The sequence below is a fragment of the Solanum stenotomum genome, chromosome 3, assembly GCF_019186545.1.
Source record: "Solanum stenotomum isolate F172 chromosome 3, ASM1918654v1, whole genome shotgun sequence".
Classification (NCBI taxonomy): domain Eukaryota; kingdom Viridiplantae; phylum Streptophyta; class Magnoliopsida; order Solanales; family Solanaceae; genus Solanum; species Solanum stenotomum.
In genome coordinates this window covers 1,553,332-1,579,830 of record NC_064284.1, presented here as the reverse complement: position 1 = coordinate 1,579,830, position 26,499 = coordinate 1,553,332, and the positions used below count along the sequence as shown (strand labels likewise).

General features: G+C 34.9%; 3 protein-coding genes across 3 annotated transcripts; 1 reads left to right on the top strand and 2 right to left on the bottom strand.

Moving 5' to 3' along the window:
* The first annotated feature begins 107 nt into the window (after positions 1-107).
* LOC125860446 (uncharacterized) lies at positions 108-5,672 on the top strand. The gene is made up of 6 exons (XM_049540405.1): positions 108-879; positions 4,190-4,242; positions 4,801-4,888; positions 4,989-5,087; positions 5,281-5,408; positions 5,494-5,672. Exons 1-6 carry the CDS (start codon positions 211-213, stop codon positions 5,528-5,530), a joined length of 1,074 nt encoding a protein of 357 aa, XP_049396362.1. The 5' UTR covers positions 108-210; the 3' UTR covers positions 5,531-5,672.
* An 826-nt stretch (positions 5,673-6,498) lies between these two features.
* Positions 6,499-10,176, bottom strand: LOC125857845 (transmembrane 9 superfamily member 7). Its single transcript, XM_049537498.1, has 7 exons — positions 9,978-10,176; positions 9,001-9,165; positions 8,765-8,874; positions 8,427-8,535; positions 8,228-8,340; positions 7,953-8,103; positions 6,499-7,855 (listed from the first exon to the last, which is right to left on the bottom strand). Exons 1-7 carry the CDS (start codon positions 10,080-10,082, stop codon positions 6,698-6,700), a joined length of 1,911 nt encoding a protein of 636 aa, XP_049393455.1. The 5' UTR covers positions 10,083-10,176; the 3' UTR covers positions 6,499-6,697.
* Positions 10,177-11,221: 1,045 nt separating this feature from the next.
* LOC125857846 (WD-40 repeat-containing protein MSI4) lies at positions 11,222-22,819 on the bottom strand. The gene is made up of 15 exons (XM_049537499.1): positions 22,643-22,819; positions 20,507-20,570; positions 19,823-19,909; positions 19,664-19,726; positions 17,808-17,873; positions 17,580-17,654; positions 17,424-17,499; positions 16,012-16,210; positions 15,657-15,738; positions 13,920-13,993; positions 13,602-13,713; positions 13,411-13,485; positions 12,873-12,952; positions 12,196-12,295; positions 11,222-11,790 (listed from the first exon to the last, which is right to left on the bottom strand). Exons 1-15 carry the CDS (start codon positions 22,777-22,779, stop codon positions 11,698-11,700), a joined length of 1,383 nt encoding a protein of 460 aa, XP_049393456.1. The 5' UTR covers positions 22,780-22,819; the 3' UTR covers positions 11,222-11,697.
* Positions 22,820-26,499: the final 3,680 nt, after the last annotated feature.

The following is a 26,499-nucleotide window of genomic DNA, read 5'->3' as shown; positions in this document are numbered from 1 at the left end:
TGAGTATTAAATTTAATCGGGTTTTAATATATGAATCGAAATTAGTAAATGGAAACCCAAAAAAGAAAAAACCATATAGAATAGATAGATGGACTAAAAAGTATAGAGCCACTGTTTAGAAGAAACTGCGGTTAGTCTCTACATATCCAAAAACTCCAGGTGCTAACTACTGTGTGTCTCTGTTTTCTCTTCTGTAAATGACGCATTCCCATGGCGGCGACTCCTAATTTTCTCTTCTTTTTCTTCACTTCTGAACCATTTTCTCCACCCTGCTGTCACATTCATCACCACCAACACCAGCAGCAGCAATCACTGTTGTCCCCTTTATTGCTTTTCTTCTTCACTTTCTCATTTTGTTCTCTCACTATTCTCATTTTTTCTCTTTACTCTAAGCTTACTAAGAAGAAGATTAATGACACTCATCAACACCTAATTAAAGTCCGACAAGACTTATCTATACAACAGGAATCTAAGAATGATGAACAACCGGAGATTACGCACCAATCTGACCCGACCCATTTCACCCATTCTATTCTTCTCGAGATCTTACCTTCCAATTCACCTAAATGGGTGAAACTGTTTGGTAATGAATTGGGTGATGATGCCCCGAATAAGATTGAATCGGGTCTTGATGCGAAAAGGGTTGAAGAGGATAAGGATAAAGAGAGGACGAAGAAAAAGAAACGGGCTAAGAAGAAGAGACCCGATTCGAATAGTGAAGAGGAAGGGAAGAGGGATTCTGGGGTTGTGAAGGAGAAAGAGGAATTGGTGTGTTTATACCCTTTTACCAAGTCTTCTAGTGCAACTCAGAGGAAAATTAAGCAACATTACGATGAGCTTGTTAAGTCTCATGAGTCGAATGGATTGACTCTGGCTCAGGTTTTGTTACTCTTTCTTTTGTCTGCTTGATTATTAATAATTGTATACAGCATATACCAATCTTTGAATTTAGTAAAGTTTGCGTATTGATGTGTTTATTGTTGAATTAGAAGGCTGTTCATCACTGTATAGCTTACCTGCCTGTGATGTTTGTACTGAGATTCTGAGCTGAGGGTCTCTCGAAAACAACCTCTCTACCTCCAAGAGGTAGGGTTAAAGTCCGCGTACACTCTACCCTCCCCCAACTCCACTTAGTGAGATTTCACTGGGTATGTTGTTGTTGTTTGTTCTATATTCAACCTTCATGATAAAGGATATCTGCATTTCAAACTTGAATATGAATAGTATTTGCTTTAAGGTTTCATGAGCTTGAGCATTGGTTCGGCTTAATTTCAACTCTCCATAAGGCTAAATCTTGTCATACATTGGGGACTAGGTAAAAGTGTTACACAATTCAATGTTTGCCAGCAGTTGGATAGTAGGTTTCCTCGCCTTTTTAACGATTTCTTTGTCTTGTTCATAACACGGGAATTAAAAATTATCCAGGGTAGTGTTTGTTTGTTGAAGTCTTTTTCAAGAGTAACAGTTTGGGGGCTAATCAGTTTGTTTTAATGAAGACACGTTTAACATAATTAGTTGGAAGGAAAATATTAATTTGAGGTAGTAGGTGAAGAAGTTGTTTAAGTGTACTGAGTCAATTAATTAATTGGAAGGAAAATATTAATTCAAAAATTTGGTCAATGTTTATGATAATTTTTAGAGTCAAATGGTTGATGCCAAACGACTTGAAATAACAAATCAGCAGCTGACAGGGACAAAGAATAGATAAGATACAGAGCCAAAGCTAGAGGGAAATTCCATTAGGCATCATCTGGACAATATGGTCATAAATGAAAACAAGTGTTTTGAAGGGAAAGAGGAATACATTTCATTCCGTAAAGTCTAGATGTCTCCAAAAGCTATACTTTGGGTTAACCTGGTAAAAAAAAAGATCTGCACTTTTGGATTAGGAGAAACGTTGTAGATGATGTAGCACAAATAATTGTCTTTTTTCTTAATAAGTAATGATATTTTATTAACGGTATGACAGCACTAAGGCAGACGGGAGTGGGTTAACAATTACAAAGTGCGCAAAGCCCCAATCATATCTAACCTATTAAAGGGGGCAGATCCACACTTTTTGGGTTATCTATCAGCACCACCTTGGTGATGATTGTTAATAAAAGTACCTCAATTTTTCAGGTGTCTATGCATTGAATGAGTATCCCACCTTAGGTTGGAATCGAGAAATTGACTTCTTGGAACTTTGTGAAGTATTAGCTTTTCACTGGGGGGGTAGCATAATGGTAGCCAAATCCATAGATATATATCCTTAGAGAAGGTGCAGATGAAGGTGTGCCTGAAGCACAGGGGAAAATGCCTCAACTTGCTAGTGAGCTCAAGGTACCCCTTGAGAATGCATTTCAAGACAATGCTCCTCACAACCTTCAAGACTGAAGGCCAACACTAGGCTTGGTCTCTCTAAAGTTTTCTGCCTCGAAGATATGATTCTGCATCAGGATTTCTGAGTTATACCTTAGCAAGTGGAAACATCTTTCCAGGTTGTGGGTATCAGTTTCAAGTTTGTGTGAGCTCGCTGCTTATCTAAATGGAGTATTAGGAATTTAGGGATATGCAGCCAGTGCTCAGCAAGAACACTATTATTTTGCCCACTCTTTTATCAACTACCAGCTTGTAAAATCTGTTGTGGATCCAAGACATATCAGCACAACACCAACAAACCCAGTATAGTCTCACAAGTGGAGTCTAGGGAGGGTGTGGTGTACGCAGACCTTACCCCACAAAGGTAGGGTAGAGAGGCATAAGACTGGGCACCGGACCGGGTTGTACCGGTACCGGAATTCTGGTACCATTCTGGTCCGTTCTGGTAGTATTCAGAATGGAATGGAATACATTGAGCCGGTACACGTAACGGAACGGTATCATGATTGGTACCAGTACCGGTACCGGTTCATCTCCGTTCCGGTCAGGTGTAAATCATTTTTAATTAAAATTAAAAATAGTATTTGTGTCGTTGTTTTATACTTTTATTAGCATTTCTTTTTTGTTTATTTAACTTTTTAAAATTACAAACTTAAGTTATTTAAATTTCAAGTTATAAGTATAACTTATAAACAAAAAACTTTATTAAACTTAACTTACAAACTTATATAAGTAAAAATTTTAAAAAAATATCTTTAAAATAAATTTAAGTAAAATTACATTATAAATTTTAAAAGTTAAATACTATTAAACTTAGAAAAAAATATTCATATTTTTGTAATTCAAAATAACTCAAAATTTTTTATTTTTTTTTGAAATAGCTATATGTGCCGTCCCGTTTATCCCATCCTGTTCCGTTCCAGTCCATCCCGGTATATAGTAGGATGGGACGGAACCAAGCTTCCATCCCGATAATTCCGGTCCAGTTCATCCCGGTACCGGTCAACAACCCGGTCAAACCGTCCGGTACCGGTTCATTCCGGTCCGGTGCCCATCCTAGAGGAAAATTATGCTTGGAGGTGATCAATGAAGCAGAGACATATTATGTAGTTAATTAGCTGATCGGGAAGCATAAATTTCAGTCAAGGCTTCTTGGTTGCATGGGATCATATTTATCGGGTGGCACTGATGATCCATGCTTCTCTCTTAACTGATTTTCCGAATGCACAGTAGGGTAATTGCTTAACAGACTGGCTTAAGACAACATTCATTAGATGAAGTTCCTGAGATGTAACTTTGGTCACTCATTTGATTTTTCTATTAGTTGGATTAGTGGAGTCAAACATCTGTTGACCATAGTGCAAGGTAGACAAAAATGGGTCGGTTTAGATTTGGCAGTCATGGCCTTTTTGTTCCAAGTGAACAAGAGAGAAGTTTTGTGATACCAACCTTCTTGTGGTATATTCTGCCTAAAGCTGTCTATGCCACTCTTGAGAAGTTAGAACTTCCCAGTAATGCATTAAAGTTACAACTCATGACTAATCTATTTGCATAGCTATCCTAGTATAGTAATATGAAGTGTACATCTACAGAGAGAAGTTTCCATTTGGGATTTACTCTAGTTATGAATGGAGGACATAACGGTATTCACCATTGCTCTCCTACTTCTGTCAATTTAAATGAAGTTAATATAATCTAGCTTGATTAAATGAGTGTCATTCTCCCAAGTCATTTTCTCTTAGGATTTTCATTCTTTTGTTTTAGATATTTGGATTGGCTTTGATTGTGCAGATTTTTGAGATTCGTAAATTGTTGTTTTATGATGCAGGTTGGTCAATTTGTTAATTGCTTGGTTGAAGCAAGGAATGAGCTACAGCACAAGTATGTTCACTATTATTAATTTTTTCTATTCTATGGTAACAGTATATTCATCAGCACAAAATTCTGTGCTGGGAGCCAGATTTACAAAAGATCCGTGAGGCTAAAATATAGCTGCTTACAAAGTTATGACTGCTTATGATTTTGACATTTCTTTTCCAAATTGTTTTCCAGTCCTGAACACATGCAAATCAACCTTTGTCAAAGATACCTCCACCCTCACCCCTTCTCCATCCAGATTCCAGGCCTTCAGTTTCTATTGGGTTTAATTCAATGACTACATATTATATCACATGAGTCATGACCTTCCAAAGCACCTATATTTTTAATGTGCTCATTGGTCCTCTTGCACAACATTCTTCTTTGTATGAAGAGCTTTGCTATGAGTTTTATGTCAAATTTGTACTTATCCCCTGTGCAGGAAGAAATTTTGGAATTCTTAGCCCTTCTGTTCCTATACTTTCTCTTCATCACATTCCTGCTCCCAAAAAATATAAAAAATAAGAGTAGAGACAGTGTGTATCCTCTGTATCAGTAATTACATGTGTTCTTCCTCAACAGGTCTGAGGTCATTCAACGAAGATTCACAATAACAAAGGCCTTACTCTTTAAGGCTGATAGGTCTTCCTTTGTTCGCCTACGGCAGCAGGTAGTGGACATCTCCCTTCTGTCGAGTTTTCTTGAGTTGGAAATTTATTTTTCACTCATTCCCAATAAGAAATATCAACTGATTTTCTTATGACTGCAAGATATACAAGCTAGAATTAGAACAAAAGCGATTGGAAGAGGATGCTTTTGTATATAATTGGCTGCAGCAACAACTGAAGCTCTCGCCAGCTTACAAGAAGGTATTAAATCATACTATACTATCACGTTGTGAATTCAGCATTAAAATTCTTTTCTTATGGTTGGTTAACTTCCAATCTCCAGGTTTGTTCTTTTTCCCCCTGCGCCATGTTAGAATCTCTTCTTGCAAAGTTGATTCCTTGAGTCTGTACTTTGCCACATTCTATTGACCCTTGTTTTTCCCCTTTTTGGAAGATGCTTGAAATTGGTGCGGACATGGAAATGAAAGCAAAATCCAATGAACTAGTTGAAAACACAGAAGCTGATTTGCCTGATATTTCGTTTGAAGAGTTATTAGCACAAGAAAAGAAAGATGTTTTTTGGTCAGTGCTACCTTCTCTTAATCCACTGTTGCGGCCCCTCCCCCACCCCTTCGGACTGCTAACGAGATATCACTTTGAATTGCAGGCAGAAGAATGGGAGAACGAAAGTGTACTCTGGCTGAGGATTTATTTTTTAGCTTAGTTGGTGAGAATATCACACTAATGGCAGTATGTACATCTTGATACCAAAGTCATACCTACTACAGGAATTTTTTTTATTAGGTGCCTGTGCTTCTTGGGTTGATTTTGGACCGAATAATTGCCATTAACAGTCTTATTTCTTAGGTACGCCCTGCATATGGTAAATATCTGGGTCGTATGCACCACTTTTGGCCTTTGAGGGTCTATCTATATATGCTAACGACAGTTATACCTCATCTTGTAGTGAAATATGTATTGAGGCTAAGTGATTAAGTGTATGTAAATGATACCCATTATATATTTAAACCATCTCTAACCCTGGTCCAGAAAAATAGTTATCAAGTTTGAAATCAACATTGTTATTAGAAGTGGTCCCTATGAAATTCTGCCATTAACAGGAAGACATCTTTCACATGATAACTAAAATTTGTGTTGGGTACACGTTTTGTTCGGTCCTAAGAGACTTAAATTCTAATTATTCTGAAGTGACTTCTAAACACAGTTTCGAACTTGAATTGATTTCTTACCAACTTTTTTTTTATCTTTGGCCCATTTCAAGCCATAGTTTTAGCTACTTCTTACCAAACTCAAAATAGTTTATCTTTTGGACTCAATAACTGAGCAAACCTAACAGGATGTACTTTATTGGTATTGTGAGCATTTTTTTTTTTCCAGTAGAAGTGAATTAGAGAGAGGCTAGCGTTTCGAAAATTTCCAAACACTGTTATCCAAAATCAAAAACAGGAGAGCTGAATTGTGTTAAAAGGATATATCACAGAACTGTTCTCGCACAATAATTTAATATTCTAAATTGATCCAACTTTAAGTGGTTTCTAAGATGAGCATATGAGATTTTGTTGATAAGATTTGAGCAAAACTTCTTTTACCAGGACCTACCAGATGCATTGCTAAAAAAGAACAAATTAAGCAACAGTGTAACGGAAGAGAAAATGGAAATGTTACAAGCCAAGCCTAAGCTAATACCAGAAGGCTGAACTGTTATACAGGCTGCAACTTACTCTTTGGCCCACATTGTGCTATGGAGTGAGAATTTTAGTGCCTTTTTTCCTAATCTCAGCATCAACAGAACTTTAGATTACAGACCCTTTTCACTATACTAATAATAAGCTATGAGCTCTCTCCTCCGATCAATCAATCTTCACCGAGGAGTAGATCTTCCGAACAAACCAGAAGCAAGCATAGAAGCCAATTGTTCCTGTCAACACAAAGAAGGCATATGATGCGATCAACATGTAACCAAAGTACAATATGCCTGAAACCAGTTTGCTGATCTCCAACTTGGTGAAGAAATAGAAAATAGAGTAGAGAAACAAGTATAATGCGGAGGATCCAGCAGTCAGATAAGCTCTCCACCACCAATTATAGTCTTCACTGCACAACTGGAAGTAGCACAGCACAACAGTTATCTCTGCACATGTGATTATCAAGATCACGAAAACAATGAAGAGGAAGCCAAAGATGTAGTAGAACTGGTTCAGCCATATGGACGTCAAGATGAAGAATAGCTCGATGAAAACAGCTCCAAAAGGAAGGATGCCCCCAATAAGTACCGAAAAGGCCGGTTTCATATACCATGCAAGCTCTGGTACTTGCCTGGGGATTTTGTTCGTCTTGACAGGGTCTTCAATGGCTGGTTTTTTGTAACCAAGGTAGCTGCCAACAAATACTAAAGGTACTGAAATCCCAAACCACAAGCACACTAGAGCCAACATAGTGCCAAATGGCAATGCTCCAGAAGAATGCTCTTCCCAGATAAGAGCATTCAGCACAAAGAAGAGGGCAAAAAGTATTCCAGGGAACATGAAAGCAGTTTTCAAGGTAATCCTTTTCCACTCTGTTCCTTTGAACATTTTGTAGAAACGAGCAGAAGAATAGCCAGCTAACAAGCCCATGAAAACCCATAGTAGAACCATAGCAGTCATAAGCCCACCACGATTTGAAGGTGATAAGAAACCCAGAAGAGCGAAAATCATTGTCACAAGTGTCATACCAAATATTTGGACACCAGTTCCGACATAAACACACAGTAACCCAGAATTAGTTGGAACACGAAAAACATCCCCATGAACAAGTTTCCATCCTGTTTCTTCCTGAGCCTCATCTTGCGTTTCCAATTGATTATAGTTTGCGATATCTCTGTACAAAGTTCTCATCATGATCATCGCAACCATACCAGAGAGGAATAGGACAATCATAAGGGAATTTATGATGGAAAACCAATGAATCTGATCATCATTCATGAGCAGGTATGTATCCCAACGAGAAGCCCATTTTACATCGCTTTCCTAAGGAAGAACAACAATAGTAACTAAGATATCTGCAGCCAAAGAATAACTGCTTCAAGCCTAACGTTGGAAGGACAAAAGTTCAATTAGAGAATACCTCGAAAGAAACATCATAGGTGAATACAACATCCTTATCTGCATCTACTTCTTGGGGAACAGAGCTACCTGGAACCAAATCTTTTGTTTTCTCATTGCACGTTGTCACCTGAGGGTTCTTTTCATCCCACTCCTTGTACTCGTGATTAATGCTATCAATAAAATCACGTCAGAAAAGAAGAGCAAGGACATAATTCCTCTCCCCAACCCCGGGACATAGAGAGGAAAAGGAAAGAAAAAAGAAAGACACAAGGCCTAGATGTAAAGCACTGAAACCTGTTTGGTGTCACTTCAAATCCAACAATACGAGCAGTATCGGTTTCAGGATCCTTGTGGTACATGACTCGGAAGCTCAAGTGGTTGTTGATGAAATATTTCTCCTCTTTGCTCTATCAGAAAGTGAATGCAAAAACAGTTAGACTAAATTTGTGAGGACTAAGCTATCAGTCTATAGCAATTCCAAGACTGTACAAACCCCAGCATAATTCCCCTTGAATCCAACACGGAAACCATGCTCATAAGTAATTGATTTAATTCCATCCCGCCTTTGTCTAAGAACTGCAACTGGAAGGTTATCCAAAATCCTGCATCATTAGATGAACATTCAACACTGAATTTTAAATCAGACATAAAAGCATGATTTAAAAATAATGCACGGTAGGACTAAACCAAATTCTCATGGGAAAAGAGTAAAACAAAATTTGTCTTCCACATCACCTCTGTGCTTTAATTGATGTGTAAAATATGAGTCAAAATCATGTTCATGAGGATTAAAGTAAATTTAGGGGACGAGCAGACTAAATTTAATCTTACATATTAACTCTGTATTCATCATCAATCATCTCCTTGAAGTTCTTTGCAGATTCAGCATTGAGCTTTTGCTTACAAATCACTTGGCATGGTTGTTCTTGTCTCATTTGAAACTGTAAAATAATTCACAAGTATAGATTCACTCAGCAAGTTAGCTCATAAGCACATATTAGGGGAAAAAAAACTTTTCTTCTTTTTCCTTCAGCAATTATCAGATTAGATAGAAAAAATTTCCTTACACTATACACTGAATTCTCTATGCGATCACCTCGCAGAACCTCCCCTAAATTCTCTGCACTATTCACAATCTTGGTAGGCCTGCAGTACTTCAAGAAGTAGTAGTCATAGGGAAGTTGTGTTTTTGTAGATGACAGCTTGTTCACTTTGATATTAAGAGGATCACCCTGAAAAAGAAAGCTGGTGAGAAATAATCAAACATGACAGAGAAACCAGCAGGAAAGGAAGAGGTTCACAACTCTGAAACCAAAAGACGAAGCGAGGAAGGCAGCTTCAGAGAGTTTCCAGAAAATTTTCACAAGGAGCAACAATCAAACAGTAAATAGAAATCCAAAAGATAGATGCTCAAACATAAAAAAAATTGTATCTTTCAACAGATACTCTTTTCTGATTTTTCGATCCCAAACAACCAATCCAAAATGTACCTAATAATCCCATACACAATTTCCATAACATTCTATGCTTAAACCAATTCAAACAGCTTCAGTCTTCGAGTCAATCAAGCTCAACACCCAAAGCAACATGTGCTTAAGAATAAGATCCTCACAGCTTCTTCCTCTCTCAAGAAATGAGAATTCAGAGCTAAACACACACTACATTTCTCTGTTTATTTCATCTAAGCTTGAAAACACAGATTAGGTATCAATCAAATGTATTCACTCATCAAAGCACTTCGATTGCCTGAATGGGATTGGTGTATCAACTAAAATAGATCATTAATCATACCCATTATCCAACGAGGGAAAAAAACAGAACCCCAGATCAAAACAGGACATACTCTCTCTCAAAACCTCGCCAGTCGGTCAAAAATCAACAGATCCAAACCCTTCTCAGTCGCAACAACTCAGACTACTGAAATTACTAAAACCCCAAGATTTCAAAAGGGTCTAAACCATTCAAAAAATGGTTGCACTAAATTCACTTTTTTTTGTAGGAATACAATAAAAAACAAGATTTGAGTGAAGAAAGAGGAACATACAGTTTGAAAATTGCGAGGAGCAACGCCAGGTAGATAAAAGGAGTGAGCAGAAGATAACAAAGAGATGAAGATGACAGTAAGCCACAAAGATCTTCGTCTATCCATCTTCACTTCTCAACTCAATACGCCAAAACACTCAACTCTGAACAATTTTTGGAGCTTTTCTTCTTTTATGCATTTCTAGGCAGGAACCAAATTTTATTCTCTTTTTTTCTATTTCTTAATGCTACTCTATATACACTCTTTTTACTCTTTTCTAATTTGGATTGAATATGATATGTTACCAAATAATTTAACATTTTTCTAAAAAGATTTTATTTTTAAAAAAGGAAAAAAAATGGGGATAGGGAAAGAGGGTTACTAAAAATTTTCAAAATAAATTTATTTAGACGCCTCCTGTAACTTTTTATTTTATACTAAGTTTTAAGTTGACTTTTTACATTTTGTTTAAATGGTTGTTGCGTATTTTTACATAATGTATCATATTTTGTTGTATTGATTGTTTAAGAAATATAATGTTTGGATAAATTGTATCGTTCTGTCGATACATAATGTCACACATTCATACTTTCATACTTTGAATGATAAACCTACAAGAAAAGTCAGGTACGGGGTAAAGCTACTATAGGATAAAAGATGAAATATGATTATTAATAGTAAAGAAAGACAAAATGAGTAGAAAATATTGAGGCAACAACGTGATCGTACCAAATCGGTCATTACATAAAATGAGTCTTTTCATTGTTACTTAGAAATGAATTTAAACAATACGATACAATAAAATTTAAGTAACAATCAAAACAAATATTGTATTTAAGCAAACAATACAATACAATAGACCGAGTAAGAACCATCCAAACAAGGTGTTAGTATCAAGAAACAGCATTTGGCATTTGCATAATTGAATCTTACAAGATATTGATAACAATTTCTAAACTGAATTTCCAAAACAAGGAAAGGTAGACACTGAATTTGAACACTGCTAAGCTGGCCTAGTAAATCAATCATCTTTAAAAGACAGTAATGAAGCCAATAACTAGTCCAGCTAAAATAGAAATATGTTTATCAATTTGATCTTCTTTATATATATGATGTATCATTATATTGCAATTATTACTATGAATAAATAAATTAACTACTGGATGTAATTAATTAGTAAAGCAATTCTTATTGCCTCACCTTTTCTGAAGAACTAAAAGAATACCATGCATTTTTGACACCTTATGCTCCCATTTTACTGTAGAGTTATTCCTTTTGTTGAATAAATAGTTGATAACAGTTGTAAAAGTCTGTACAATCAAAACCTTGAGATGTACTATGAAACATGAAATCTAATATCGAAAAAACATGCAATTCTAATAAAAGGACTATAGAGATAAGAATTTGATCGATATAACCTTCATTACAGCTTCAACTTCTCCGACACACTAATTAGTTTTCAACTCTTTTCTAGACATTGAAATCCCACACTACTGCTCTTAGGCCTTACTGTTTGGACTAGAACTGTAGAAAGAAAGATGCATGGAATTCTCACTTTCAACCAAACTCCTCAAAGTCCATGTTTTCATAATCTTTGAAGTCCGTGGTAAAGATTAAATAAGGGATTCAATACATAAATATCTCAAACGCTAGCCATTTGATCAACTGCAAACTCGTAGCTTCGTGTTAGTTTTTCCATTAACATTGCTTGAACATCAGTGACATCGCCTATGTGGAGACCCTAAGAACAAGTAAGCAGGTGAGACTTGAACTTGTCCAGTTCATCTAGAACCTCATCTTCTGATCTGTAAATGAGATCAATCATTCGCCATATCTGCAAAAGATTGAACAATGAGATTTAAGAAATGTCAATTGAAGATACTAACGCACTGTCACATATTACATTTGGGCTTTACATAAAAGAAAATCAACAATAGGATAAGGTGAAGGTCTTTTGCTAACTATGGTGAACTCGTGAAGGGTATTTAGGCGAAGAAAAGATCAAAAATCGTAACAATTTCTCACAGAGAAGCAGATGTCATTCAACTTTATCAGGCTTAAGCCAAAGCCTTGTTGAATTTATTGTGCGCCAATCATCATTTTTACAATTTAATAAATGCCACATAGACTTCAAATTTTAGTTTTATCAGATACCGAGAATTATAAAATGTATCTGTAAGTCGACCTAGTGTGATGGATAAAAGCAACTAAACAGCATAATAGCAAGTTTGGATGTTACCTGTAATGTACCACCTCCACCAGTACTTTCTCCATCATCTGAGACACTAACAATCGTCCATGGATCGGCTACATTCCAGTGGAAGTCGACCACCTTATCCCTATGTTCATCCACAAAGTTAGTACTCCATACATGGAGTATATATGAATGCAGTTGCTCTCTGCTTAACTTCAAAGTCATAAATATACGTGGTTTTCTTTTTTAAATAAGGAGCATAAATATTATTGATGACCCTCTGCACTACACTGTGCCAATGGCTTTAGCATCTACATGGCCTAGAAAATATGCTCTGGAATACAATTGATACCAATGGCGACAGAGGATGTTCATGGAGGGAAGCCTGATCGGAGATGTTTTATGCAGCACGGCATCTATACTACATATACAACCATAAAAATTTGACACCATCTTGGTGCAAGGTCAATGAACTGATCTGTTGACATATACAGCAATAAAAAGTTATCACTACAGAGAAAAAAAAATTATCACTGCCGTGGAGTTCACTCTTTTCTTTATTTTGGACTTGCCACCCAACCCCCACTGCCAAACCATTTTCTCTTCTTTTTTTCTTTTCTTTTGGGGGCTCAGGGTAGGGGCTTTGATAATAGTCAATAAGAAGAGAACTGGAATCGTGCAAACAAAATTTAGTGCAAAATAATCAAACAGAAAATGCATACCTATGTCCAGCATGACGAAAGAATAAGCCTGGAGGAGATGCTGGAGCTTTCCTACTAGCACCATCCTCCCTCTTACCAATCTGGGAGAAAATAATTTTCATTGAAACTACTAACAGTGAAGTATAATTTCTTCTGACTGTTAGATAGGAACAAAATCCATAAATCAAAACAATGTCACCACTTGAATGAAGCAAATGATAAGCTATAACCTTAACAATGTCAGTCAATAGATAGATCAAAGAAAGGGCTTGCGATTATCATGGAGTCTAACAAATAATGATGCCTTACTAGGGGAAAAAAAGGAGGTTAAATAATACCAAAAAATAGCAGTCAATTTAAAGCCTCTCTGGGTTTATGCATAAAACCATGTTTTTCTATATCATTGGATAATATAAATACATTATTTTATGCAAGTCATGAAAATGATTTTTTAAAGAGTCAACAACTTGATTTTCAACATTAACTAGAACTTCCTAAGCATATGGAACATGAGGAAAAGGAAAGACACGAAAGAAATAAGAAGATAAGGATCTCTAACCCTTTCATGATCCCAGATGTTCAGGATACCATCTTCTGCCGAACTTCCAAAGACTGATGATTTATCTGGGGACCACTGGAACAGAATTTTTTATCAAACACCAGTGCAGGTCTCATGCAAATAGGTAACCCTTATCGATGTAAAGAAGGGTGGACAGCAAAAGAAAACACATATGTCAGTAGCTCTCAAACCTGTACACAAAGCACAGCAGCAGCATGGCCCTCAAAGATATGTATAGGCGATCCCACTCCCCCAGAAGTGAGGTTTCGTCGATCAAACATGCGAACGGTGTTGTCTGCCGACCTGAAGGAGGCGTAGCTATAATTTAAGGCTTCCACAAAAATTGAAAAGCATCCGTGGAATCATGGAACCAGACATTCACATAAAGGGAGAAAAAGAAAAGGATACACACCGCATAAATATTACAGAAAGCTTAATGCACTGTCCAAGGATCAAGCTACTTAAACATCTTTATTGAGTTCAATAGGACAAGCAGTTACAATCATTACCCGGTCAATATATAATTTACATCATGAGGATTCCAATCAACACAATGAAGATCAGCATTATGAGCCTTTTCTACCTGCAGGAAAAATGATCAGATCGCAAAGTCCAATTAGAGACATGATTATGACCAAAAGATACAGCAAATAATTTAGTAGCAACCGCAGAAATAAAAATGATAAGAAAGGAGACAATTCAAGGAATGCAAAACAAATAGATGCATAATTTAATGGAAAGACATCATAAGTGGAAGAGTCAAGAACTGTATGGTTTACATCTACTTTGGGGGGCTTTAATGGAAAGTCTTTGCAATACAACATTTTCTCTAATCTATTCTCTGAAAAGACAAAACACTAATGTATAGACCAACATGTTCTCCTATCAATTACTGAACTCCTATTTACAATTCTTCTCTAGGTAAATGTGTCAAGTCAAACTACCAATTAAATTGGGATGTATGGAGTAGAATCCAGAAGCCAACAAGTGCCTAGCATTGGCATTATATGGTTTTTTTCTGAAAGGGCACAAAAAGTAAATCTAATAATTATCACCACCCCTCATAATTAACAATTATCCATCACCATTTTTCCTAAATCATGCTGCTATTAACTACCACATATCACCAAGATTTACTATACTCCATCTTAAATTAACTCAAGAAAATGGTTCAGAGAACAGAAGTTTCTCATATAATGTGCTACAACATATATCAAAGGAAACATGACCAGGAGCAACCAAAAAATAACTGCAAGGAAATTACAAAGCATTAGAGATGACAAGAAGGGATAGAGGACCCTGGAAAGCTACTTGGAAAAGCACCTACTAAGGTGAAATGCTTCTCCTGGATGGTAGTAGGGAAGGCATGTCTCTCCCATGAGACATTACAGAAAAGGAAATTTCACTTAGCTTGCATATGCCCTCTTTGTATGGAAGCTAATGAAACAAACAGTCGCCTCTTCCTCCACTGCAAGGTAACTTCCTAAGTCTGGTCCCTATTCATTACCTTGGCTGGGGAAAGCTGGACAATGCCAGAGCGATCTATTGAGCTGCTGGATCAGAAGGGGAGTGAGCAAAAGCCAGAAGAGATGGTGGAAAACTGTCCCAGCTTGCATATGGTGGACCATATGGAAGGAGAGGAAGGAGAGAATTTTCAAAGGAAGCTCAAACTCCATTCAAAAGATCAAAGGGAAATGCATTTCTACTATGTTTTTGATGTAAAGAGCAATGTATAGTAGATGAAATACAGAGAGTGGATTTCCTAGGCTTTTTGTAAGTAGCTATCTATGTAAGCACACTTTTGAAGGTGGCCAGCATATCCAATGCTGAAGAAGAATACATGCTACCGGCTTCAAAAAAAATAGCAAGCATATAAGATTATCATATTGTTTGAATACTTATTAATTTATCAAATGCTGTGAATTAATGGTTAAGGTACGAAAACTGGGTTCGCCTGGCCGGTGGTGTGTGTTGGGTTGCCAATCACATCTAGGGGGGATTTTGGGACACGACACTTATCTATCTGATATCACAAACTACAGTTTAAGAACAGGCAATATGACAGAAATGCCTCCTGACCTCTACACACACGCACACAGAGGCCATATATCTATAGTAAGATTTCACTAAAAATCAGGGGAAGTCATTTTTATACAAGCACAGATCAAGAGAAGCTCTCTGCTTATCCACAGAAAAAGGGTTAAAAACAAGTTACTAAGTGCTTCAGTAAAAGAAATGAATACAACCTTGACAGCAGGAGAAGAACCAGCTCTTGCATCCCAGAGTATAAGGCAGGAATCATCTCCAACACTGCAAAACTCCTGCGCACTTTATCCAAAAAGAGGAATCCAGTAAGGATGTATTAATCCAGGATAAGCAATGAACAAATTGCTTTTCTTTCTGTTGTTTTCTTCATTTTTCTCTCTTCTATGACATGCGACACGACAGCTCATATGTGTATTAGCTCAGCTTCAATCAAGCTCACATTACACGAAGGTTTTGGAAGTGTTAACCCCAAACAACCAAGTATCACAACTCCTAACAAAAAAACTGAAGGACTGAACTCAATATCTTATACAATGTGGGAGATGCGATAGCTACCTGGAAGGGCAAAACTGAACATCTTCTACAGTATCATCGTGTCCTTGGAAAATACCTCGAGCTTGAACAGTAGGGCCTTCTGCAGAAGGTTTCGAGTTACCTGCTCCAGATCCAGGAGACTTTGTTTCTCCCTGGTCTGCTGCTGCCAAAGTAGACACATGATCATGAATGCTCCACAGAACAACCGATTTGTCCTTCCCTGCAACAATTAATCCATGAGTGCATTAGCTTTATTTTACACAAGCTTGGAAAAGTTTAACGTATCTGAGGTAAGAACTAAAGGAGATAATAATAATTGACTGCAGGCATTAATGATAGTAAGAGGCTGAACTCTGATGTGTTCCAAAAGTTTCCCTAGGTTAACAACAGATACCCATTTAAGGAAGAGATTATAGTCCCTCCAACACAGTTCATGCAACACACTTCTAGAAAGAAAATATACCATAGAACTCTTAACTCTTACAGAAACTACAAATTCATTTAATAAATTCAACTAACCATAGCATGGTGTTCTTCATCAAACCCTGATATGATTTTGTGCCAACTAGGTTGTGGCATATGTTGTTACTTTCTAAAACAATTATGGGGTTGAAAGTATTCATTATACTGGTCTCATTTTACCTAGATAGAAGCAATCCACCACTAAATCCACCCGGGAGTCAAAAAGAACGAATTGTTTTGAAACAAAATATGGGTTTACCCGGGTAGCAGAAAATTGTTATCCATGGAATAAGCTGCAAAACCATACTCCACCACCCCCCACCAATGATCAGAACGTGTCACTAAGGGTAAAAGCTAAAAAGAAATACTCCTACCGTTTCAATTTTTTTGCCTAGTTTTTTTTTTTTTGATAACCGAGAAATTCGTCTGTGACCCCCCCTTTGGACCAATCACAAGCCTTCTAAACTCGGTGGATAATGGGCCCGCCCCTCTACCCTTCTCCACTTAAATACCGGGCTTCGCTTTGCATGGTGTGGGGATTGAACCTGCGACCTAAGCCACAAATCCTCCACCTTTTGCCACTTGAGCTAGGCCTTGGGGGCTTNTTTTTTTTTTTGCCTAGTTTTATTTAGCACGGAGTTAAAGAAAATAAAGAAGACTTCTAAATCTTATCGTCGTAAAGTAAATATATATAGAATGTACAAAAATGTTCTTTAATCTTGTGATCTTAAATATGTCATGTAGAAAGTTAGAATTAAAGAGTTGCCAAAATCAGGAAGAGGCATTCTTTTTGCAGCAGACTATACAAAGGAAAGTAGGACAAACAAATTGAAACAAGGGGGGGTAGAATTTTTTTAAAGATTGCATTTTATCGGTTAATAGACATGCAGTTAACAATGAGCTACTTAATTGAATAAAAGTAATCACAAAATTCTAAAAAGAAAATATCATGCAAAGACTGGTCGGTCAACCTCCAGAGAGCACAAAAGGCTCAGAAGGGCACATTGCGAGCGCAAATTCAGCATTGTCTTGATGTCCAGTCAAGATCTGCAAGTAAATATAGACTCTCAGTCACTACTTATAAGAATACAAAGTTGGCAAACTGAACATGTTGTTTAGAAACCCACCAAGTCTGGTCGAGAATTATTTACTCCCAAGGTAGCATGGCGATTAGGCTGAGACTCAACATCCCAAATAAGAACCTGATTCCAAAATTTTCCAAGGTCACCTTAAAGATTTCAGTGGAAACTAAATATTGATATGGACACCAATGAAACAGCAGCCACTAGGGTGGAGACAATTGTGTATGATAGGGCTACAAAAGGAAATTGAAATATTCAGAAGCAGATGCTTACATCAGGACTGTCAGTGTGTGTGGCCACTATTTTGCTATCCTGAGGCAGTTCCCTAATTCGATTCACCTGAAATCATATTATAGAAATTATTGTCTTTCAAATACTTATTACATGTTATGAGTGCTTCTGTAATTGATTTTTTTTAAGCAACGCAGGTCGGTCCAGCAATTCCCATTCTTATAGTGAGAATAAGGAGAACAATTAGTATAATTGAAAGGATTCAGCAAGATTCAATGAATAAATTCATCTTCACATGAGAAAGTATAACTGACATCAAAAAGAATCATGACAAAAAAAACAGCTGCACAATTATATTGAAAACCGTCTGTGGAAAATTATTTTCCCACTAAATGAGGGAAAAAAGGTACTGGCAAAAGTTCAATTAATCTAACCAGAAATTGGGGCCTATAAGCACTAATACTCCCTATGAATCTCTTCCAAGTCTAAATCCAAATTTATGACCCCAAATTATCTCAGTGTTGGGAAATGACACCTGGTTTGGCTTTATAATAAGATGGTTCCCACATGTATCTGGTGGACCATATGGAAGGAGAGAATACATGACATTTTGAAGGCAAAAAGAGCAACATACAGAAGATCAAGACAGACTGCTTAGGCATTTACTATTTTTGGTGTAAACAAGTAGCTATAGACGACATTGGAAATGTTTTTAATGCAATTGACTGGTTGTAATTAGAATTATTAGGATTTTGTAAAGAGAATTTTGTGATGGGGGACTACACTTTGTTGTAGTACACCTGTGGATATATAGAAGTAAAGTTTACCATTCTCAAAAAAATATATATATCGCTATTTCATTTGGCTTTATGCAATAAATTTCTCAATTTTTGCTCCAAAGATAATTATGCAAGTGTGAGTAATTCACAGTTCCACAAACATTTAACATATTAAGCCATTATGAAGTCTAAAACAAGAATTTAACTACGAAACCATGTGAGAATTTCAATATAAGCACCTAATGACAACCACCCTCTATTACAACACTACACTATAGCAGGCTAGTTCTCTTTGAATCTGAATTTTTAGGGAAAAGGGTATATACCTTTAAAATACACTATTAAATAGTGCGGGGGTAAAAGGTCCTTTCCAAAGTTCGGTATTGTTATAGCGATTTCGGTCAAAGTTCGGATATATTTCAGACCTTTTTCCCAAATTTTTATGTTATATTTTACCTCTATAACAGTTTTTTACATAAAACAGTAACATCCATCATTATAATAGTACACCCTTTGAAAAATTACCTATATAACATCCTTACTCCCATATCCATATATTATATTTTATCATTGTATAGTAACAAAAAATATCTATTAATTACATCTTAGTTTACTGGAGACGTAACTTTAATTAATTCTGTAAGTCCCAACAAGAAATCTGGAATGTCAAAAGCTCTTGTGGACTTGAATATCTTCTGAGATTTTAAATTTAAATGATTTTTCTTATGTTTTATAAAAGACAAATTTTGAGAAGAATGAGTTCTGATTATTTTTTGTCTATACTAGACAAATAAGATGTAAATGTAATGACATTATAGGTGTATAAACAGTCAAGCACTATGATAGGCAAAAATAGTCCGGACAAATGAGGCTGCTACAAGAGGGTTTGACTTTTAGTTTAATTGAAAAAACAAAATGCATTAAACGCTCCACTGCATTAGTGATGAAACAAGCAACCAGTGGAAAATAACCATTCAGGAAATTCTACTAACTGAGCACTAATTGCCTGTATTCTAAAGTAATACAAAATCTTAACAATATGATCAAATTATTAGATAAACCAAAAAGAGAAGAATTCATGTTTGGATCCTATAGCAAGATGGGTAAAGAAAGATGTACCTCACCAGGATGAATAATAGTTTTAAACTTCTTTACAAAAGGCGAACGTGCTTCTTCGTTGAACTGAAAAATAGGCAATCAATATCATAAAAAGTGAATAAGTGGAAAGAACAACAGGAAGAAATAGGAAAAAGCTTGCATCTATGCACAGGAGAACACCTGAGATATGTGTTGTGCTGCTGCAACCCTAGGTTTTACAACCTCACAATTAGCTATGACAAGGGTATTTGGAACGCTACCATCCGTCTGCAGGGAGGAGAAAAAGGGGATTATGATGAAAGTTGAGATGGCCTTCGCAGTGATGTAAGAGAAAAATGAGATGACGAAGGATGTGATGATAATAACTACCACACAGACTATGGAATTTAAAGCAAAAACTGAACAACCAAATACTCTTGATACTTCCAAACAAATACTCTTGATACTTCCAAGCTCTTTACTAGCAACCTTATAAAAATATTATCAAGGCCAATCTAACGTGTTTACCATCACGAAAACATAACATATAAATGTCAAATAGAAACTTCCCTGTTTGATTTACATTTTTCAAGCATTCACTACGTCTTGATTTCCAGTTCCTGTTCATACTTAGGCTGAGTTTTCATCAAATCTTTGGCATAAAGAAGACTAATCCATCCTTCTCTCCAATGTTCCATGAATCACCATCAACATGGAAAAATTCACTCATGGTAGTGCAACATATTTTGACGAGGTACCAATTTTTTGCTATGGAAAGACCATTATGCACTTCAAGTCCATACCCGAAGAAAGAAGTATATATGTGCATATTGGATACAAACTGAAAGCTACCCTAGATTAAAGAATATGAAATGATCATCTTGCCTGCTCGGAAAGGTAGAGGCGCTGGCGGTTTTTGTAAGTTGCTTGCTCAAACTGGGGGCCCCATCTGAAAGAGAAATCAGTAATTTCATTTATTAGCATCCGTAGATAAACAAGCAAAGAAGCAATACAGTCACATGAAGAGGCTGAAGCTACAGTAAAACAGTTAAATCTCTAAATAGACCAAAACAGAGATATAAATAAAGAGAGAAATATAAAAGTATAAACCAATGGCCAAAGAATCTGCAATCAAATACGGCAGAAAACCTGCATCCCAACAATAGATGAACCAATATTCTGCCAGTACACTTCACCGTCAAACTTATGACATAATTGTAGGCTGAGTTTGATTGAATTTGATACATCACTTAACAAACAGCATGAAAATACTGGAACCTTCGCTGGCGTCTACCCACATCCTCTCCTGTCCTCACACAACAGATGTAGAGAAGACTACTTAAATAAGTAAGTAAAATCCAAGGGTATCATTTGTAGACCCTTAATTATGATTTTCACATGGATGTCTAGGTTGACAGAAAATCTATAAACACCAGTTTCTCAAGAAGTAGCTTCACAAAGCACTACAGCCCCCATGCACTCACACAGACCGGTCGATATATCCCCTGTAGATTATCCTTAACTCTATTAATCCCCCTAATCTTAAGATATCCCTTTGGAAAAAGAACAAACAGATATTTTACTTCTATATCAATTTGTTTGCTTACTTTACTTTTTAGTTTTCAAAAAAGAATGTCTGTTTCTTTTATTGACAAATCTTTAGTTTTAATTTTACACATGTCATGTTTAAGACGACAAGATAGGATATTTTGGTACATATATTTAGTTTAAGGGCAGCAAGATTCAACATTATTCTTTAACTAGTAAAATTACCCGCGCTTCGCGCGGGAATTTAATATCACGGAATTTATAGAATAATACTTAAAACCTATTAGTCATTAAAACTAAAACACTATATTATCTTACATACAAGATTACGTAATAACGAACATTAATAATATAAAGGAAAATAAAAATTATTACATCTTATCATTTAGCCTTAATAACATAAGCATAAATTAATGACTATAAAAATACATATCGGGATTTGTAACATAATCAATGGTGTCAGTGAGTCACTCAACAGAAGCAAAGTACACAAATATTTAATTGTGAAGAAGAAGAGGAGGTTCAGAATTTTTATTGTTTTAAAATGAGAGGAAATCCCTCTATTTATAGACAAAAAAGGATAGTGTGAACAAATGTTTATTGTGCCTTCTCGGAAAGGTTACAACTTTTTGGAAAAGTTGCAACCCTTCAGAAAGTTCACAATCTTTCATATAAGTCACAACTTTTCATAAAAGTCGCAACTTTTCATTAAAGTCGCAACTTTTCATAAAATTCGCAACTTTTCAGGAAAAGGGAAGGCTACTTTTGGAAATAAATAAATTAAACGGAATTTTTAGTTTGTGGTGGCGCCACTTAAGCGGGCCTAAGGATCTCTTTTATATATATATATATATATATATATATATGATATGATGTATGATTTCTTGAACTCATGTCAAGTCAAAACCAACAAACAATTTGAAACAAGATTCAAAAAGTATTCTTTAATTTCTTGAACTCGTGTCGAGTCAAAACCAACAAACAAATAGAAACAAGATTCAAAAAGTATTCTTTAATTTATTGAACTCATGCCAAGTCAAAACAAGACAAACAAATAGAAACAAGATTCAAAAAGTATTCTTTAATTTCTTGAACTCATGCCAAGTCGAAACAAGACAAAGAAACTGAAACAAGATTTAACAGTATTCTTTAATTTCTTGAACTCCGTGTCAAATTAAAATTAAAACAACAGAGGAAGTGCTGGTTAACAAAACCCTAGATAGATAGAGGAATGGGGATGTGAGTGTACTCACCAACAAGATTCCACAGTATTCTTTAATTTCTTGAACTCATGTCAAGTCAAAACCAACAAACAAACAAACCAAAACAAAATTCAAAAAGTATTCTTTAATTTATCGAACTCCGTGTCAAATCAAAATTAAGACACAGAGGTATGAACAAATGCACCAAACTAACAATGAGCAGTTCAAAACCCTAGAGAGATAGAAGAATGTGATATATATAGGTACTGACCGACAAGAGAGTGAAGGCCAAAGGAGATTGTGGTTCGCAAGCCAATCGTAGAGAACAGGAACCAGAGACTTCCATTGTGTGTACCGTTCGTCGACCGTCGGCGGCTGTTGTCCGGGTTTCTCCGTTTTGTCCTTCATTCTCTCTTCTTCCTCACGTTTTCCCGCCTCTTTGCTCTGCTCTTAATTTAGTACAACACAACAAACAGTCTTTGTACCTTTTAGATTCCCACTTAAATATATAGGGGGAAAAAATATTCCTATTGTACTTTAGGTTTTTCTGTTCCTCATCAGATTGGGGTTTTCTCCTTGCCATATTTTAGATAGGTTTAGACAAATATTTTTGAAGAAAAAAAATTGGACTGAAGTTCTTAGAAGTTTTACTTTATTAAAAAATGAAAAAGATTATAAAATGTTATTAAATTAGGGGAAATAAGCAAACATATACTAGTTAACTAGGTAACATAGTTATAGTTTGAATTAATTACAGCTCGCAACTTAATTTTAGTTGTAATTACGTCGCCTCTCTCCTCTTTTATACATATACAAATACAAATTATACATATACAATATATGATAGTTATACATATACAATTAGCTTTTCTCCCTCTCTCGCTCATCTCTCTCCTCCCTCTCCCAATCTCGCTCGTCAAATATACAAATACATATGTATACTAATTACATATATACAATTATCTGACAGATTTACATATACAGTTCACCTCTCTCCACTCTTTGCCATCGTTGCCTCTCTCATCCCTCTCACAATCTCGCTCACCAGATATACAAATATATTTGTATACCAATTACATATATATAATTATTTGATAAATATACATATACAATTCGACAGATATACATGTACAATTCGAATCTCGCCACTCTCTACCTTCTCTCACTCGCCTCTCTCCTCCCTCTGACATGCAACTACGAATCGTAAATAGCAAATTATAGCTATTGAGCCTGATTAAGTTATTTTTAATGACTATATGCGAAAATTCCTCATTAAATTATGTGAAATTGGAAAAATATGTCTTCGATTAATAGTTTATAACCTATTAATGTCTCTGTCGTGGTTCAAAAATATCCTTGTTTTTCCTAAATGTATCAAAAAGATATTCGTTTTACATATAAGTATATATATTTTTTTAAACATTTATTTTCTTAATAGTATAGTAATTATTTTTCTAGGAGAAAATAGCCATTACCTAATTTTCAAATACACACTTATACTTTACGGGATCCTATTACCCCCTAACATTTTAAAAGTATAATATATACCCCTTTAAAAACTCACACCCAAATTTGTATAAAAAATTAAGTGGCACGCGCTTGCCACATAATTTACCTTTTAAAATTTTTAAAAAATAATAATTCAAACTAGCAAAGCAAGCTCAAATTTTAAAACCCTTGAGTGAAATTTTCTTCATAAACCTTATGTACATCAACTGAAAATTCATCATGATTTTTGTTCAATAAAACAAAAGAATTTAAAAAGGTCGATTATGGTAAAAAGATTTACCATTTAATGTTGTTTGGTAGGATACGTAATGAATGGGCTGCATTGAAGCTTAGTGATGAACACAAAAGAGTGATAATTTTCAATATTTGGAGACTTCATATTTGATGGGTTTTGGATTTTGGTTGAAATTATTGAGAGCTTAGCAACTCTAAAGATGAACGCGGTGGTTCACGGCGGAGGTAGATGGCAATTGATGGCGCGATAATTATGTACGGTGGTTGGATCAGGATAACATAACTAAGGGAACTTATAAATTTCACTCAAGGGTTCCTAAAGTTCTCCATTAATGACACTAAAATTTGATCCTCTTGACTTTCGATTTTAAGCTATTGTCAATTTTTCAAATGGATCTACCGTGAAAAAATTGTGATTTGAGGATGAAAATCCGCTTAATGGTGGGAGGCTGACGAAGGACTTGGTGGTGGAGCTGAGTTTCCGCCGGTGCTGCTATGGTGAAGAGAAAAAAAAAACTGAAACTAAAAGGAAACTTAATTTTAAAAAAAAAACAATATAAACTAAAAATAATCTAAAAAGTAAAGTTTTAATTACTATTATTTTTGCTTCTTACTCTGTCAAAGAGAGTGAACTACACTTTCTTTGTCATCTCAGCATTTAGGGAGCAAATAATTCAACTTTAAAATAGTTTAAGGGGATAGTAAGACTCGCGTAAAGTATAAGTGTGTAGTTGAGAATTAGATAATAGATTTAGGGGTCTTTTGGCTATTTTTTCTTTTTTACTAGCAAATATTTGTCTTTCTTCAATTTGAAAAAGATCAAGTAATAGAAATATCCTACTTATTTATTAGCTAGATTGATTGTAAATGAAAAGAAACAAGAATATGGTCCTATAAATGTAGATTTTTTTAAAAAATGTACTATTTTTTTTATGAGTTAAATGTTATTAAAAGGTAAAGAAATAATTTATTTATTAGAAAAATGATATATTTGATCCACTATGTAACAACGGGAGCATTTAATACCAAACTATTAAGGGGTAAAATTTTTGTCCAATTTTATAAAGTTGAAGTGGATTTTTTTTAAAAAAAATTTCTTTTAAATAAATATGAAGGGTGATTTATCTTCATAAGTTTTGAAAACTATCAAACTTACTCAAACGTACCAAACAAGCATACTTGTTAATCCCAAAGTTATATAGAACTTTTATTGATGGCGTTCATAACACAAATCATAATCTTGTATGTAGTTAAGTTTAGTATGAAATTACCATTTCTATAGTGAATTAAATAATACATTATCCTAAAATCATAACATGACATTTTATAAAGAGTGTTAATAACACAATTACACACCACTACAATTTGTCAAATTACTGTAAGTTATGAAGATCCATTGTTGAGATGAGATACATTATATATTATATATAACAATGATATGAGATGAGATGCCCCATATATCAACAAGAAGTTACAAATTCGAAGAAAAATATACAAGCAAATATTATTTAACTAATGTTCAAGACGTTTTATCATTATTATAAAATTTCTATATATTAAAAAGGTTGAGTTATAAATCATAAAATATTGAAATTAACAATATTGATTTTGATGTTTATATTTTATTTATTAAAGAAAATTCATAAAAGTGAAACTATGCATTTGCCATCAAATTAGAAATATGTAAATTTAATTGAGATAATGTAATCTCTAATATAATAAAATATTGATGAATTTGATCTTGTAATTTTATTTATCTTGATCAGAAAATGAAAATCCTTCCATTGACAAGCATGTAAAAAATAAGAATTATAAATAATTAAAATTTTACGATTTGCATAATATATGATCCGCGTTATGCCCTGTGACATAATAGAGTATTGTTATAAAATAATAAATAATAAAATGCCAAACGGAATAAGGAATCAATAGCACACTCTAATTATCGTTTATTTACAAGTGAAAGCAATAATAAAAGGAAATGATCATACCTCACTTTATCAATGCAATTTAAATCAAGTATTTTTTTTATTGGTTGCTTGCACCTTACTTTAGTTCAAATTTATTTTAAATTGCAGAGAATATTATTAATTTTTTATTATATTTTGTAAATTTAGCTATTTTATTAGTTATTTTAAATGATTGAGTTCTTTATTGAACATCATCAAAGTATCTATTCTTTTCATAAATTTGTAATTACTATTTATTTAGAAGTATTAAAAAATACAAGAGATTGCTCGACATTAGATATAATCATCACTTTTTACATAGCTAAACTTGTCAATCATGGATATTTTGAAGGACAAATAATACTTTAAATATATTTCTAACATAAATTATGATTAATTGTATTTCAAATTAAAATTACAAAATCCAAATCTCACT

Coding starts and splice junctions, on each gene's coding strand:
- LOC125860446 (XM_049540405.1), top strand. CDS start 211: ATGGCGGCGACTCCTAATTTTCTCTTCTTTTTCTTCACTTCTGAACCA. Junction 880..4,189: donor ATGGATTGACTCTGGCTCAG/GTTTTGTTACTC, acceptor TTTATGATGCAG/GTTGGTCAATTTGTTAATTG. Junction 4,243..4,800: donor AGGAATGAGCTACAGCACAA/GTATGTTCACTA, acceptor CTTCCTCAACAG/GTCTGAGGTCATTCAACGAA.
- LOC125857845 (XM_049537498.1), bottom strand. CDS start 10,082: ATGGATAGACGAAGATCTTTGTGGCTTACTGTCATCTTCATCTCTTTG. Junction 9,166..9,977: donor CTCCTCGCAATTTTCAAACT/GTATGTTCCTCT, acceptor TTTCTTTTTCAG/GGTGATCCTCTTAATATCAA. Junction 7,856..7,952: donor CCTATGATGTTTCTTTCGAG/GTATTCTCTAAT, acceptor GTTCTTCCTTAG/GAAAGCGATGTAAAATGGGC.
- LOC125857846 (XM_049537499.1), bottom strand. CDS start 22,779: ATGAAGGACAAAACGGAGAAACCCGGACAACAGCCGCCGACGGTCGAC. Junction 20,571..22,642: donor TGGCCTTCACTCTCTTGTCG/GTCAGTACCTAT, acceptor TTTCTCTTTCAG/ATGGGGCCCCCAGTTTGAGC. Junction 11,791..12,195: donor GTGGAGGTGGTACATTACAG/GTAACATCCAAA, acceptor AATCTTTTGCAG/ATATGGCGAATGATTGATCT.